Source organism: Pogoniulus pusillus, chromosome 17 (genome assembly GCF_015220805.1).
Source record: "Pogoniulus pusillus isolate bPogPus1 chromosome 17, bPogPus1.pri, whole genome shotgun sequence".
NCBI classification, from domain to species: domain Eukaryota; kingdom Metazoa; phylum Chordata; class Aves; order Piciformes; family Lybiidae; genus Pogoniulus; species Pogoniulus pusillus.
This window is the reverse complement of record NC_087280.1, coordinates 21668544-21685276: the sequence shown is the minus strand read 5'-3', so window position 1 is coordinate 21685276 and position 16733 is coordinate 21668544. Positions and strand designations below refer to the sequence as shown.

Sequence of the window (16733 nt, the reverse complement as noted above, 5' to 3'; positions counted from 1 at the left end):
CCTGCCAGTATGCAAGGTGAGTAGAGGTGAAGTGTGTGCTGATTGAGCCCTGCAAGCTCTTGAGTATCCTGTCATTAGAGCAGTGATAAAACAAGAGCATCCCAAGTGATCGAGTCAGGCTGTGCTGATGTTGTGGTGGATGTGAGACCTGGGACTCTACAGGTGTGAGAGAGACTTGTCTGGCACAGAGGAAGTGCATTCTGGCTTGGTCTTGGAGGTCTCTTCCAACCTGGTTGATTCTATGGTTGAGGACTGATCCTGAAAACCCTGACTCTTGCAGGCAGCAGTCACTCTCAGGCTGCTCTGAGCATCCTCTTGCTTCCCATGAGTCCTTCAGGACAGGTAGCTCAAGGCAGGACTAGGGATTTGGTTGTGGTGTTCTGATTAGCCCCGTGCAGAGTGAACCCCAAGCAACATCCTGGTGGCAGGCTGCCTTGGATGTCCTTTCTGTCCCCTCATGCCCTTTAGTCATCAGAGCTGGGCTGCTCCTGCTGGTTCTTCACCGGTTCTGTCACCTAAGCATTTCAGCCTGATTGATTGACTTATTCCTCGTAGGCAATAGGGGTCTCTGCTTTGCAAACTCTTGTGCCTCAGTTCCTGTGTCCTCAGTGCAGGCTTGCAGGGACTACACAGAGTGCTTTGCAGCCAGGCAGAGTTCCCAGGACCGAACCTCCTCTTGTTTATGCAGGAGCTGATGTGCAGGTGTGGTGACCACCTGACAAGTAGGGATGTGGAGTGCTTCTGACTTTTCCATCTCCTCGTGGTCCCCAGGAAGGAGCCTGCAGGATGGAGGTGGGATTGGGGCATGGAAGGAGGTGAGCAACTTAGCAAGTCTGATTTGCATGAGACTGAGAGGTCTGGTGTCCCTCGGAGAGTAATAGCAAGTGCTGTGAGCGACAGCAAGGCTGTTGGCTGGCGCTCGCACACCGAGGCTCCTTGGCTTGCCGGAGGATGCTGCTCTGCCAGCCTGGCTGCACAAGCACTGCCCCTGCAGCTTGTGTCTGGAGCTGCGTCAGGATCCCAGCAGGGCAAAGTGATTTTTCCTGCAAGCCATCATATGGACACACTCTCCTAAATGTGGTTGTGTGACTTGATAGGAAGGAAGGAAGGAAGGAAGAAAGAAACTTAGAGCAGTAAAAATAGAACCTGATCTTGAGGAAGTTTTTTGACACTCAGGCTGCCAAGCTGTGACAATATGAACAAGTGAGATTTTAAACACATTGAAGTGCAATTTCAAACATCTCATCAAGATGGATTGCAGGATCTTTTGTCCTAACAAACAAACTCATGAGAGATGCTTGACAAATTAATCCCATCAAGAAGGAACTTGGCTCACCAGGAGAGTGGGAATACACAGGGCTGCCCATTGGCCACCACTTCTCTTAATCTCAATCAGAGAATCATTAAGGTTGCAAAAGATCAACAAGTCCAACTGTCAACCCAACACCATCATCTCCTCTAGGCTGTGTCAGAGTGCAATGTCTACCTGTTTTTTGGACACCTTCTGGGATGGTGACTCCACCACCTCCCTGGGCAGCCTGTTCCAATGCTTGACCACTCTTGCAGGAAGGGAATTGTTCCTAAATCAAGTCTAAACCTGCCTTGGCACAACCTGAGGCCATGTAATACCATTTTATCACTAGTTAGTTGAGATAAAAGCCTCAAAGGTGACTGGTGAATTGTCACAGGGAATGATCTGGCAGTGTCAGATGTCCTCTTTTCTCCTGGTGTATTATGAAGCATGATGTGAGATGAGAAATGGGCCTGCAAGAGCAGCATTTCTGAGTGCATTGAGGGAAGAGCAGTGTTAGGGAGAGTGCATCATCTGCATCCATGGTCAGAAACACATCTCTGATCCCATCACTTCTCATCTGGCTTCCAGTTTGGTTTACATACAGATCTGGCCAGCAGTGAGTGAAGTCTTTCCTCTCCCTGTTTGTCTCTCCTGCGATAGCAGAGCATTTTATGGGTGTGGGTGGGCTTTGACCTAAGCCCCACAGAGACCCTTGAAAAGCAAATTCAATATAGATGGTGATTTTTTTCTCTGCCTTGTGCCTACATCCTCCAGCCATTTCAGGGGACCAATACCTGCATGTGGTTCTCAGGCCAGTAAGACCTTGTCAGATTGGTTCCTTTGGTCTTCTGAGTGACATAGAATGGTTTAGGTTGGAAAAGACCTTAAAGATCATCTAGTTCAGATATCCCTGCCATGGGCAGGGCCACCTCCCACTAGTCCAGGTTGCTCAATCCAACACCTGGCCTTGATCTTTGATTGCATTCTGTGCTTCTGGGCTCCACAACCTGCCTGGAGGTGTTCAGGACCAGGCCCTGAGTGACCTGTTCTAGTGGGAGGTGTCCCAGCCTATGGCAAGGGCTTGTAACTCGCTGACCTTTGAGGTCCCTTCCAACCTAAACCATTCTCTAATTCTATGATCTCATGACTTGTGTTGCCCAAGGTCAGAAAGAGGCAGAGGTTTTGTTCCACTAGGAATATGCTCCACCAAGGTGTCTAAATGGATAGTTGGGTGTGGGGGAAATTTCTTACTAGTTCATGCTTCTCACAGCTGCTGGGCATGAGATGCTGAGGAGGAGGAGGGGAGAGGGAAATCAGGACTTGGAGGTGGGCATGGTAAAAGAACCATGGCAAGCCCCATTCTTTAGTTTGTCAGCCTGAGAATATGGCTGTGTGGAGCAGTGCTCTCAGACATCCACTTGCCCAAAGAGGCTGTGTGACCTACTTGTTCAGTCAAAGCAGCTTTGATTTCACGTGTCAGGATCGCTCGGAGCAAGACCAGACTGTACCTAGCAACAGTTAAGAGAATCACTTAAGAAGTGGGAGATCCTGGCCTGTATCAGGAGCAGTGTGGCCAGTAGGGCATGGGAGGTTATTTTTCCCTTGTGCTCAGCCACACCTTGAGTGCTGTGTCCAGTTCTGGGCTCCTTGATTCAGGAGAGATGTTGATGTGCTGGAAGGTGTCCAGACAAGGGTGACAAAGCTGGTGAGGGGCCTGGAACATAAACCCTATGAGCAGAGGCTGATGGAGCTGGGGGTGTGCAGCCTGCAGAAGAGGAGGCTCAGGGCAGAGCTCATTGCTGTCTACAACTACCTGAAGGGAGGCTGTAGCCAGGTGGGGTTGGGCTCTGCTGCCAGGCACCCAGCAACAGAACAAGGGGACACAGTCTCAAGTTGTGCCAGGGGGAGGTCTAGGCTGGATGTTAGGAGGAAGTTGTTGGCAGAGAGAGTGATTGGCATTGGAATGGGCTGCCCAGGGAGGTGGTGGAGTCGCTGTGCCTGGAGGTGTTGAAGCAAAGCCTGGCTGAGGCACTTAGTGCCATGGTCTGGTTGATTGGGTAGGGCTGGGTGCTAGGTTGGACTGGCTGATCTTGGAGGTCTCTTTTAACCTGCTTGATTCTGATTCTATGATGAAAAGAGAAGGGGGAAAAAAACAACCAACCAACAGCAACAGTTAGAAAAACCCCAAAAACCAAAGCCCAACAATAAACCCTGAACAGCCCATTCAGAGTGGGTGAACAGAAAAGTCCTCATGGATCTGATCTGTCAGAAGTTCTTGTGCTAGTTTGGGCCTAGATGGGATAGTTTAGTGAGAGGAATTAGTTTATAGGCTCTGGGAAGGAAGCAATGGTGATGGCTACTTCACTCATAGACTTGCTGAGATGGATAAAAACAGGAACATAAATACAGATAACACAGTTTGCTCTCTGGCTGCCTCCCTTCTCTCCCTAACCTGCTGTCTGTGTAACTAACTCTTCTGCTTCCTAACTCCCCTGGCAGATTCTCCATCTCACCTTGAACACAAGGCAAAGTCTGGGATAAGGTAGAGGGGTGGAAAGGAGGTGTAAAGGTGGTTGGGAGCCCTTCCTGGCTACTCTGGTTTCTGGGAGGGCTGCTGTGTTTCTGGATTACATTTTAACTTGTCTATTACCGTCTATAGCTGTAGATAGTGTAAATACCTACTTATATATTGTGCTAAGCTGTAAATATAAAGCTTCATTCTGATTCTAATATCTACTTGTATGTTGTGCTAAGCTGTAAATGTAAAGCTTCATTCTAATTCTAATATCTGCTTGTATATTGTGCTAAGATGTAAATATAAAGCTTCACTCTAATTTTAATTCTAATACCTGCTTGTATCTTGTGCTAAGCTGTGCATATAAAGCTTCATTCTAATTCCCAGCTTAGCTGAGTCTAGTCTGGGTCATTTTCTTAAGTGGAGGGGCAGGTAACATCCAAACCATCACAATTACTCATCCAGGAATATCTGGACCTGAACCATAAGATAAATGTCTTTATTTTATCTGTTTTCTTCAATCCTCTGATATATGAATCAGTGTCGCTTCACGTCTGAGCACAGAATGTTTTGACCTATATAATATCTTAGATAGTGGAAATTCAGCTTGGAAATCATAGAGCAGAGGAAAAGAAATACATAGGTTGGACTGGATGATCTTGGAATGTCTCTTCCAAACTGATTGGTTCTATGATTCTATATATATATGAGGAAGGATGACATAAGCATCTCTTCACTGAGAGAGTGATTGGCATTGGAATGGGCTGCCCAGGGAGGCAGTGGAGTCACCATCCCTGGAGGTGTTTAACAGAAGCCTGGATGAGGCACTTAGTGCCATGGTCTAGATGTCTGGATAGGGCTGGGGGATAGGTTGGATTGGATCATCTTGGAGGTTTCTTCCAACTTGGTTGATTCTATATATATATGAGGAAGGATAACATAAGCATCTTTTCACAGAGAGAGTGATTGCCATTGGAATGGGCTGCCCAGGGACGTGGTGGAGTCACTGTGCCTGGAGGTGTTGAAGCAAAGCCTGGTTGAGGCACTTAGTGCCATGGTCTGATTGACTGGCCAGGGCTGGGTGCTAGGTTGGCCTGGATGAGCTTGGAGCTCTCTTCCAACCTGGTTGAATTCTATGATTCTAATATGGCATTAAGCATGTAGAGATGAGACTTATCACTGGGAAACATCCCAACAGAAGTCAGGAGAAGAGCATTTTGTAAATAATAGGATTAGGAGGCAGGTTGGTGCTTTGTGGAGCTGGCTCCACTATCAGGCTGATAACAACTAGATTAATAAGGCAGTTCAATCTGAACGTGTTGGAGCGCCAGCAAAGCTTTTCCAAATCAATGCCTATCTGTGCAGTTTTAATAGAGGTTGGGTCTTTCACCTTCCAAAGGCAAGAGATTTGAAACTCCAGGTCAGCAAGGTGTCATAAAATGGGCTGAGTTTTATGGGTTTGGATTGGGGTTTTTTTGTCCCTTAACGTGTGCTTCTTAATTAGTGCTCCCAATTTCTTAGTGTCTTCATCTTCCCTGGTGGGCAAAGTGAAGCAGTGCAGTAATATTGGATTGTCTGTGTTGGTAATGAGGTATGACTGACCCTGGGAAATACCATGGGAGCACAAACCCTGTGAGGAGAGGCTGAGGGAGCTGGGGGTGTGCAGCCTGCAGAAGAGGAGGCTCAAGGCAGAGCTCATTGCTGGCTACAACTACCTGAAGGGAGGCTGTAGCCAGGTGGGGTTGGGCTCTGCTGCCAGGCAAGCAGCAATAGAACAAGGGGACACAGCCTCAAGCTGTGCCAGAGCAGGTCTAGGCTGGATGTTAGGAGGAAGTTGTTGTCAGAGAGAGTGATTGGCATTGGAATGGGCTGCCCAGGGAGGTGGTGGAGTCACTGTGCCTGGAGGTGTTCAAGCGAAGCCTGGATGAGGCACTTGGTGGTTGTTGGATAGGGCTGGATGATCTTGGAGGTCTCTTCCAACCTGGTTGATTCTATAATTCTATGATGAAAAGAGTTGCCTCTGCAACTGTCCTTGAGGGGCTGCTCAGCAGGGCATCCGGGCAGCCAGTCTCCTTCCCAACCCCTTCAGCACACAGGGAGCTGGGAGATGTGCTCCCAAGCTTGCCTCCCTCATGTCCAGCATCTCCAGTCCCCATGCCTGCCTTAGTTTCAGGAGACATGCACAGACCTGTCACTGGGGGCCTGTAAAGCTAGATTGGCTAAATGCATTTGAATAATGCATTGTGATGCTTTGGATCAGTCCTGCTGTAGCCACAAACCAGGGATGAGTTAGGAGCTAAGAGGTCTTCTCCACATCCTAATTCCTTTTACAGAGATTGTGAACCAGCACTTACTGAGGGAGCAGCATTTCTTTTCCTAAGCTTTTAATCCAGTCCCTATCTGTCTCATAGCAAGTGTGAAGGAGTGTGAATCCCATTTGGAAGGCGCCTTCAGAGGAGTCATCTCTGAAAGGATGCGTGGTTTGCACACTAATCCAGTCTGCTCCCACACCCCATGGTGAACCCCATTAAAGCAGAGTCTTGTTAAATGCCAGGAGGCTCCAGGAATAAGCTGGTCCTGCTGTTCCCTTGATGCACCAAAAAAAAAATAATGAAACAGCTTGCTGGCTCTCAGGTTTGTCCAAGGAAAGAGAAGGGTGTCCAAACAGGACGTGCTCAGGCTTGGCTGCAGATGACCTCTGAAAGTGGTCTATCTGGACTTCAGCAAGGCCTTTGACACTGTCCCCCACAGCAAACTGCTGGCTAAGCTGTCAGCCCGTGGCTTGGATGGTAACACTCTGTGCTGGGTTAGGAACTGGCTGGAGGGCTGAGCCCAGAGAGTGGTGGTGAATGGTGCCACATCCAGCTGGCTGCTGTCACTAGTGGTGTCCCTCAGGGATCAGTGCTGGACCCCATCCTCTTTAACATCTTCATAGATGATCTGGATGAGGGCATCGAGTCAGTCATCAGCAAGTTTGCAGATGACACTAAGCTGGGGGCAGATGTGACTGAGCTGGAGGGCAGAAGGGCTCTGCAGCAGGACCTTGACCGCCTGCACAGATGGGCAGAGGCCAATGGGATGGCATTCAGTAGCTCCAAGTGCAGGGTGCTGCACTTTGGCCACAACAACCCCATGCAGAGATACAGGCTGGGGTCAGAGTGGCTGGAGAGCAGCCAGACAGAGAGGGATCTGGGGGTACTGATTGATACCCGCCTGAACATGAGCCAGCAGTGTGCCCAGGTGGCCAAGAGAGCCAGTGGCATCCTGGCCTGCATCAGGAATGGTGTGGCCAGCAGGAGCAGGGAGGTCATTCTGCCCCTGTACTCTGCACTGGTCAGACCACACCTTGAGTGCTGTGTTCAGTTCTGGGCCCCCCAGTTTAGGAGGGACATTGAGATGCTTGAGCGTGTCCAGAGAAGGGCAACGAGGCTGGGGAGAGGCCTTGAGCACAGCCCTACGAGGAGAGGCTGAGGGAGCTGGGATTGGTTAGCCTGGAGAAGAGGAGGCTCAGGGGAGACCTTATTGCTGTCTGCAACTACCTGAGGGGTGGTTGTGGCCAGGAGGTTGCTCTCTTCTCTCAGGTGGCCAGCACCAGAACAAGAGGACACAGCCTCAGGCTGCACCAGGGGAAATTTAGGCTGGAGGTGAGGAGAAAGTTCTTCCCTGAGAGAGTCATTGGACACTGGAATGGGCTGCCCGGGGAGGTGGTGGAGTCGCCGTCCCTGGAGCTGTTCAAGGCAGGACTGGACGTGGCACTTGGTGCCATGGTCTAGCCTTGGGCACTGTGGTAAAGGGTTGGACTTGATGATCTGTGAGGTCTCTTCCAACCTTGGTGATACTGTGATACTGTGAAAGGAGGGGGCAAAGGGACAAGCACAGGTGGCATTGCTGAGGGTTTGATGTATGTGTGGTGGGTGCTGTGCTCACCCTGACAAAGGGCTCTGCATGGCATCCCACAAGGCTGAGAGTCTTTTTTTAGTGGCAGCAAACATTCATCTGCTCTCTTTTTTTTTTTTTTGGTCATTTATGGCTAAGGCATTTAGGACTTTTCAGGGCTGTTAGAAATTTGTGCTCCTGAGATCCATTTCCATTAAGGTGTGTATGTCCAGGTAAGAACATTTCTGCTGGAAAAATCATTTGGTTCTCTTTATGGGCCTGCTCATTTGGGTACCTGTGCAATAGAAACAAGAAACAGCAATGAGCACGTGGAGGTTACAATGTGCCTGACTAGGAGCCCAGCTCCTGCTGAAGCTCACAGCATGGTTCTTTATGACCCTCTGCAAACAGCAGGCTGAAGCAACACGGGGCCCTGCAGCCAGCCAGGACTTGTATGTGTTTGTTTGAAGTGAGGATTCATAATTGGTATGAGTGGCACTGGTTTGTGAAGGAGCTTGGTCTCACCTGCTCTTCATTATAGCATCACATAGGTGCTGGAAACTCTGCCTGTTGGTTGTCACAGGTCTTGCTCAGCAGGTCTGGCACCTGCCCTTGTGCAGTGGTGCCAGGCTCTGGCAGTGATAAGGCTGTCACTTCAGGTCTTAGCTCTAGCATGCGACTGGCCATGGTGAACTAGCCTTATAGCTTCAGCCACGTTACACCAGAGGTGGAGTAAAAGGGCTTCAGGGTGGTCAAAGGATTGGAGGGGGCTGGAACAGGGTCTTGGGTCTGGCCTAGGTCACTGGGAGCTAGGACAAGGCACACTGCAAGGATGAGGTCTGCACAAGTCGCCCAGGAGTCAGGATAAAGTGGAGGTGTTAAGTAGCTTCTACTGAAAGCCCAGGATGAAGACAGTGGTAGGAATCCTGTACAGGTTATTCAGCTCACTGCCTGCCCTGAAAAGGACAGGTGAAGTCATTGAATCATGGAATGGTTTAGGTTAGTAGGGAGTCTCAAAGCTCAGCCAGTTCCAACCCCTCACCACAGGCAGAGACACCTCCCACTAGAACAGGTCACTCAAGGCTTCATCCAACCTGGCCTTGAACACCTCCAGGAAGGTTGTAGATCACAGAATGATCTCTGATCCCATTCTGTGCTTCTGTGCTCCACAGCCTCCCTGGGCAACCTGTGCCAGTGTCTCACCACCCTCACTGTTAAGACCCCTTTCCTAACATCCAGTTTCAATCTCCTCTCTGCCAGTTCTAACCCATTGCTCCTCGTCCTGTCATTACAAAACCTTGTCAATAGTTCTTCTCCAGCCTTCCTGTAGCCCCTTTCAGATACTGGAAGACCACTCCAAGGTCTTCTGGAAGCCTTCTCTTCTCCAGGCTGCAGAGCCCCAACTCTCTCAGCCTGTCCTCACAGCAGAGCTGCTGCAGCCCTCTGAGCATCTTGGTGGCCTCTGGACTGACTCCAGCAATTCCATGTTCTTGTGTTGGGGACTCCAGAACTGCACCCAGGACTGCAGGTGGAGTCTGAGGAGAGCAGAGCCAAGGGGCAGAATGCCCTCCCTTGCCCTGCTGGCCATGCTGCTCTGGCTGCAGCCTAGGACACTTTTGCTGTCTGGGCTGCACCCTGGAGCTGCAGCAAACCTTCTCTTTGCACTGCTAGCACCTGACTTGCTGAAGAAAGGAGGGCTGCGTTTAACGCAACCAGTAGGCTGCGCGCCGCTGTGACGACAGAGAGCAGATGTCTTTGATGGCTGCTTAGGTTGCACAGGTATTATTCTTAGGAGGGTTAGGAGCTATTTTTTGGGTTTTTGCCAGGCTGCTTTTCCAATCACACAGTAGGGCAGCAGCGAGGATGGCTGTGAAAAGCCCTTCACAGGCATCAAGACATCTCCCGTCCGGATGGGGTGGGATGCGAACGGCGCAGCAGCAGAGCCCTCCAGAGCTGGATCTCTTGACTGTTGAACAATGCTTGGCAAAGAGGAGCTGGCTTTATAAATAATGCATTTCCTTTGTCTTGCAGGAGTTCTGGAGGCAGAGGTACAATCAGATCAGCTGTGAACAGCTTACATAGCAAATCTAATAGGTTTGTAAATTAGATTTTGTGTTCATTTGTTTTTGCTGTGAGGCAGCTATTAATCTGCTTCTCCTCTTGGCTGGATGGTGCTGTCCTTATTTAGCAAACCTATCTGCTGCTTTGCACTTCTGCTTTGCATTCTCTTAATCGTTTCCCTCCCCCAACTACCTTCCCCCAGCTCAATGCAATAATCATTTGCAAATAACCAAGGATCTGCAAGTTGCAGTGATTGAGGGAATGAGAGAGTTACTTGCGGTGAAAATAAGTCAGGGATGGAGTTGCCACTTTCATAGCTGTGCTACATGCGACCACCAGCTTCAGCAGCAGAACTTCACTGGGTTGCACCACTTCAGGAGCAGAGTCATTTCATGGCATTACAGCTTCAGTCTCTCTCTCTGTGCCTGTTATGTTCACAACGGTTTCATCTCAGCCCAGCGTTACCACACGGCGCAGTTGCAAAGCTCAGCAGCACCACGTGAGGAAGGCAGAGTGGTACCCTTCTGTGATGATCAGAAAATGGACAAGACCATAACAGTTGTTCTTGTTGCCAAGGTTTCTTTGCCCTGTTGCCTTCATGAGCTTTCACAGAATTGTAGGATGCACTGTGCTGGAAGGGACCTTTAAAGGTCATGTAGTCCAACTGCCCCCCCCTCATGCAGTAAGCATCCCCAGCCAGACCAGGATTTTTGACACTTTGTAAGTAAGCTTGCCAAGGCAGAAAGTGATAGGGCAAAATGCAGGCTACATATCCAGCAGCCTTGACTGGCAGCTTCTGGAGAGGTATGGTACAAACACAAACCAAGACCCTGGCAGCCAGCACTTCCTTCTCTTTCTGAAATGCTACGTAGTGTGTCCTCAGGAACTCCTTCCTTCCCTGCCCTGGAGATGTGCTCCTGGGAGCTGGATGCTACCCATGAGCCTGGACCACCAGCTCTGCCCCATCTCTCATTCTTCTCTCTTCTTGAGGTTTACGTGGGTTTTATGGATGCATTTATTGACAAACCATTTCCCAGCTGGAAAAAGCCCTTTGCACCAGAGAGGGAGGTTCCCTTTAGCTCGTAGCAAGTGCTTGGGCTGTGTATTTTTCAGAGCACTGTGAACTGTGAAGCTTTTTCTGAGGCTGCAGAAACACACACGGCCTCCTGATGAGATACTTGGGTATTCTCTTTGGAGGATGGCTGGCTGCAATCAAATATTCAGAGGCTCCCTTAATTCATGCCATTTGGTGTGAGTGCTGATCAAGTACTTGGGCTGATTTGCTTCTTAGAGCAGGTCTTAAGAGCTGAGGTCTCCTAGTGATCGTCTCCAAACCACAAGCATCTGCCTGTTGCCTGTCCCCCAGCTCATTTCTGGGTCTGGAACAGGCAATAAAGATGCTAAAATCCCTGTGCTGTCTTCCACAGAAGGAGAACAGTTCCCAGTGAGCCAACTTCACTCTTTGGTATGGGATGCTGTTAGCCCAATCCCACAGGCAGCACCCAATGGCTCAGCTAAGTCAATTTCTCCTTTGGGTGAAGTGAAGGTCATGTTTCTCTGGTGAGGATTTTCACAGAAATACAGAAAAGACTGGAAAAGAGTAGATTTGGGGAAAAAATAGGTTGAAAAAAGCCTTTAAGATCATTGAGTCCAATCATTAGCCTAACACAGACAGGTCCTTGACTAAACCATATCCCTAAGCACCACATCCACATGACTGTTAAATGCTTCCACAGGTGGGGACTCTCCCACTGCCCTGGACAGCCTATTCCCACATCTCAGAACCCTTTCAGTGAAGAAATTCTTCCTAATAGCCAATGTAAACTTCCCTTGGTGCAACTTGAAGCCGTTGCCTCTCATCTTACCACTAGTGACCTGGGAGAGGAGACCAACCCTTAGCTCTCTACAGCCTCCTTTCAGGCAGTTGCAGAGCAATAATGTCTCCCTTGAGCTTCCTCTTCTCCAGACTAAATAACCCCAGGCCTCTCAGCTGCTCCTCATGAGACTTGTTCTCTAGACCTTTCATCAGCTTTATTACCCTCCTCTGGACACACTTCAACACCTCAGTGTTCCTCAATTTTAACTCTCTCCAGGAGCTGAGCTGGCTGCACTTTGGAGGACCCATGTGTGAACAAGAGGCAAAGAGGACAGCAACCTTAACTGCCCACACAGGAAACATCTTGGTGCATTTGGGGGCTTCCCAGGGCTCTGGAATGTCTCATCTACAAGTGTCCATCTGCCAGCCTGCTTTTGCAGAGCCTGCTTGTGGTGTTGTGTGCATGCTGGATGTGTAGGGCTGTGCCTGGCTGTACATCTGGGCTCGTGTGAGCGAGCAGGTATTTAAGGATTTGTGTCTGTCTGGTTGAGTGTAGCAGAATACAAACAGGCTTTCAGTTCTTGTTTAAGCTCATAACTGCAGTTTTGCTTTTCTGATGAAGTTTGAATTCCAACAGCCAGAGCTGAAGACGGTGATTAGAAATGCCATTGGGATGCTAACGGATTCTGTCTCCCTCTCCCTGTCTTTTCTCCAGAGCTGAAGTAATAATAAATGACTCTTCGTCTCCAGCTGTTGTTGACAGAAGTAATGAAAGCATTAAGCACAACATTAAACCAGCCTCATCCAAATGGAGACACAACCAGACACTCTCTTTGAAGATCAGGTACTGGTAATTACCTATAGGACAAGAGACAGATTTGGTCCTCTCCAGTGCAAGCTGGCAAATTGCCTCTCTATATCATCTAAAGAAGGAGAGGAAGAAATAAAAGGCTTATCTCCTGCTGAGCTGGGCTTCGTATCTGTAAGCGATCGCTTGGAAATGAATTCCCAGCTGAACCAGCTGGCCTTGCAACCATGAAATGAGGAGCACTTGAGCCCCCATTTTCCAGGCCAAGTGGAATTAGTCTGCACTGGTAGTGGGTCAGAGAAGAGAGAAGGAGACCTCCTCCCCAGGGTAAACGTGGGGACCCCTCGCTAATGGTGGGCTGACCATAGTGGCCTGCCCCTGGAGGGATGGGTGGAGAAGGAGCAGGTGTTAAGATAGAGAGAAGCATCTGGAAGCTGGTTCTGGAGAGCGTCAGTCAACTGGGACTTGCCACAGAGGGAGGGCAGCCAGGAAGAAAGACTTCACCTTGTGTACGACCCAGGTTCTCTGTGTGCCTCACCTGATGGGGCTGTTTTCTTCCCTGTCCTCAGAAAACAGATCTTGAAGTTCCTGGATGCAGAGAAGGACATTTCGGTGCTGAAGGGGACGCTGAAGCCAGGGGACATCATCCACTATGTTTTTGACAGGGACAGCACCATGAACGTCTCCCAGAACCTGTACGAGCTGCTCCCCCGCATCTCGCCCCTCAAGGGCAAGCAGTTCCCCTCCTGTGCCATTGTGGGCAACTCAGGGGTGCTGCTCAGCAGCGGCTGCGGCCCCGAGATCGACGCACACAGCTTCGTGATAAGGTAGGGGCCAGAGGGGCTGCAGGGGGGGATGGAGCACTGGGAAAGGGCTGGAGTCCTGATCCTTGCAGCCACATATGCATGCAGAGCATGCCCTGATGCAAACCTCCTGCTGCACACTCTCCTGCCAGCCACCAAGCGCTGCCTCGGTGTTCTTGCAAACGCTCCCCACGCCTGCACTGTTAAACCCCACAGGGCACCGTTAGCTCCCAGCACCCCCAGTCCTGCTCACTCCCTCCTCTTTTCCCACGTGCATGTCCTCATGCAAAACAAGCCCTGTCCTGGACTGTCCCACGGACACAACTCGTTCCTTTCCCAAGCCACTTCTGCCCTCAAACACGAAGTGCCCCACATGATGCCCTGGCATTGCACTTGTGCGTGCTCAGGTTTGATGCTCCCCTGTGGCTGCTCCTTGATGCTTCCCTGTGACTGCTCCATCTCTAGCATGGATGTCAGTGGCACTGCCCCATGGAGCTGCAGCAGCAGATCCTGACCCCCACTGAGGAGCACACCGAATTCATTACAAAAGATGCTTGAAGTGGAGAGGAGGAGCAGGCCTGCCCTCCCATACCCACACCTCTGTACAGCTGTCAGCTGAAGGGCTGCAGGAGCCTGCTGATGATTTATGTATGTGCAGACATTTGCTTTCTGGTGAGTCTATTATGAAGACAGCCCAATCCATCAGCAGTTCACAGAGGCGGTCCCCAGTGTGACGTGGGACCAAGGATAATGTCACCTCTGCCCCTTGCTCAAGCCTGGCTGCTCCAGGCTGTCTGGCTGCTAGCAGCTCCTTCCTGTCTACAGGGGATAAGGGGTTACAGTTCCCATCCTTAAGTATAACCAGAGTGAGCAAAGGGGGAAATTGCTTATTGCAAAGTCCTGCCAAAGTTTAGGGAGAGGTCTTTGTGTCAGGCAGCAAAGCTGGAGGAGGACAGAACAAGGGGACACAGCCTCAAGTTGTGCTGGAGGAGGTCTAGGCTGGATGTTAGGAGGAAGTTGTTGGCAGAGAGAGTGATTGGCATTGGAATGGGCTGCCCAGGGAGGTGGTGGAGTCGCCGTACCTGGAGGTGTTGAAGCCAAGCCTGGATGAGGCACTTAGTGCCATGGTCTGGTTGACTGACTAGGGCTGGGTGCTAGGTTGGACTGGCTGAGCTTGGAGGTCTCTTCCAACCTGGTTGATTCTATGAAAGCACTTCTGGGCACAAGGATTGGGATTCTGAGTGACTTCTCTCCAGCTGGGCTATACTAGTGCAGGTCTGGCACGCATGTTCTCTTCCCACCACTGGTTATCTGAGCCACCACTTGAATCTGCATCTCAGAATCATAGGATCCTCAAGGTTTTCTGATTGGGAGAGACTTTTAAGAGCATTGGATCCAACTGTAAGCCCATCACTGCCAAGTCCCCCTCTGAACCATGTCCCTCACCAGCACATCTACACACCTTTTAAATACTACCAGGAATGGTGACTCCACCAGCTTCCCTAAGCAGCCTGTTCAGTGCCTCACAACCCTTTCAGTGAAGAAATCTTTCCTGATGCCCCATCTAAACCTCCTTTGGTGCAACTGAAGGCTGTTTCCTCTTGTCTAACTGCTTGTTACTTGGCAGAAGAGACCAACCCTCCCTCCTTCTCCTCATCTTGCTGAAGAAGGTTAGCTCCATCCAGGCAGCCATTTCAGCAGGGCTGGCAGTGACAAGCAGTGAGCTTTGTGTCCAGGATACAGCTTCACTCTTCAGCTCCAGGGCTTCTTTTTAGCAAATTGTACTCCTGTGATGAGGGGCTCAGAAAGGTCCTGCATGCCAGCAGCTGGATTTTCTTTACATCACTCCCTTAGCTTCCCCATCTGGAACACATCTCCTATGAGGAGAGACTGAGGGAGTTGAAGCAATTCAGTCTGGAGAGGAGAAAGCTCCCAGGTGACCTTCTTGTGGCTTCTCAGTATCTTAAGGGGGCTACAAGAAAGCTGAGGAGGGACTTTTTAGGCTGTCAGGTAGCTATAGGATTGGGGGGAATGGAACATAGCTGGAAATGGGGAGATTCAGACTGGATGTTAGGAAGAAATTTTTCAGCATGAGGGTGGTGAGAGCCTGGAACAGGTTGCTGAGGAAGGTAGTGGAAACCCCATTCCTGGAGGTGTTTAAGGCCAGGCTGGATGAGGCTCTGGCCAGCCTGATCTGTTGTGAGGTGTCCCTGTCCATGGCAGGAGGGTTGGAACTGGCTGATCCTTGTGATCCCTTCCAACTCTGACTGCTTCTGTGATTCTATGATGATTCTATGATGCTACGATCTGTAAGGAGAAGAATAGTGTTGGCTGATTATCAGGGCAGATGCCTAGGATGCAATTCCTGCTCTTTAAATGCTGTCACTTGGCTGGAAAACACTGCAGGAGACTAGGCAGTGTTCTAACACGTGGGTACCCTCTGGGTTTCACCCAACTGGGGGATTATCTCTCTGTATCCCCCCCATCAGCTGGCCACTGGTGCCATTTACCCAGTGCCACGTGCAGAGCAAGGCTATGAGGTAAGAGCTGTGGATCCCCTATCAAGGAGCTGTTGGAAACCACCACCTTACAGGGGTGGTTTGTTGACACTTCATTCCACAGCCTCTCAGCCCTCATCCCTGGAATGAGGCAAGGAGCCATGGAGTGGGAGATCCCAGGGGAGCATGTGTGCCCACGTTCACGTGCACAGCCTGAGAGAAGGCACCAATTAATAGCAGAGAAAGAGATGAGTTCTGAAGGTCAGAGCCTCCAGACAGCCAAACCTTGTGGAGACCATGTCCTGGCATCCACCACCCGCTGGGGTCATCATCGCTGCTGGTGCCGCTGGGTCTGCTGTTAGCAGAGACTCATGGGGAAGGGAAAAGGGACTTGGGATAGTATTACCGCAGCAGGGCTGGAATTGAGAGACGTTCCTTGCGTGGGAAAGGCTGCCTCGTTTCGAATCTGCTGCGGCAGCAAAGACAGAGAGCTTTGTTGCTGCCTGTTATTTTTGAACCACACCAGAGGAGATACAGATCCCTCTAAACCCACCCACCAGATGCCAAAGTTATGGCTGTGATTAGCATTGCCCCAGAGGAACACGCACACACACACACCCCAGCATGTTGAGGAGTGATGTGCTCATCCTTACCGGATCAGAGCTACTCTAATTTATTGCAGAGGCTCGTTCTCCCTCCTCCTCCTCCTCCTCCCCCCAAAAGTGAGGGCACATCTCTCACTGCCTCAAGCTTTTTTGGCATCAAGCACCCCCTGTATTTGTCACAGAATCAACCAGGTTGGAAAAGACCTCTAAGATCATCGAGTCCAACCTACTACCTAACCCTTCTAATTAACTACCCCATGGCACTAAGTGCCTCAGCCAGCCTCCTCTTAAACACCTCCAGCCATGGCAACTCCACCACCCCCCCGGGCAGCCCATTCCAATGCCAATCACTCTTTCTGTGAAGAACTTCTTCCTAACACCCAACCTGAACCTGCCCTGGCACAACTTGAGGCTGTGTCCTCTTGTTCTGTCCCTGGGTGCCTCACAGAAGAGATAA

General features: G+C 50.3%; 1 protein-coding gene across 3 annotated transcripts in view; it reads left to right on the top strand.

Moving 5' to 3' along the window:
• ST8SIA2 (ST8 alpha-N-acetyl-neuraminide alpha-2,8-sialyltransferase 2) overlaps positions 1 to 16733 on the top strand; it is a 40923-nt gene that overhangs the window by 8838 nt on the left and 15352 nt on the right. For 2 of the 3 annotated variants that reach the window (XM_064158052.1, XM_064158053.1), the window contains exons 2-4: positions 9717 to 9779; positions 12278 to 12406; positions 12940 to 13197. In XM_064158052.1, the coding sequence (XP_064014122.1) occupies positions 9717 to 9779; positions 12278 to 12406; positions 12940 to 13197 (450 nt within the window). The remainder of the gene's footprint in view (positions 1 to 9716; positions 9780 to 12277; positions 12407 to 12939; positions 13198 to 16733) is intronic. The other variant, XM_064158054.1, reaches the window with a different exon arrangement.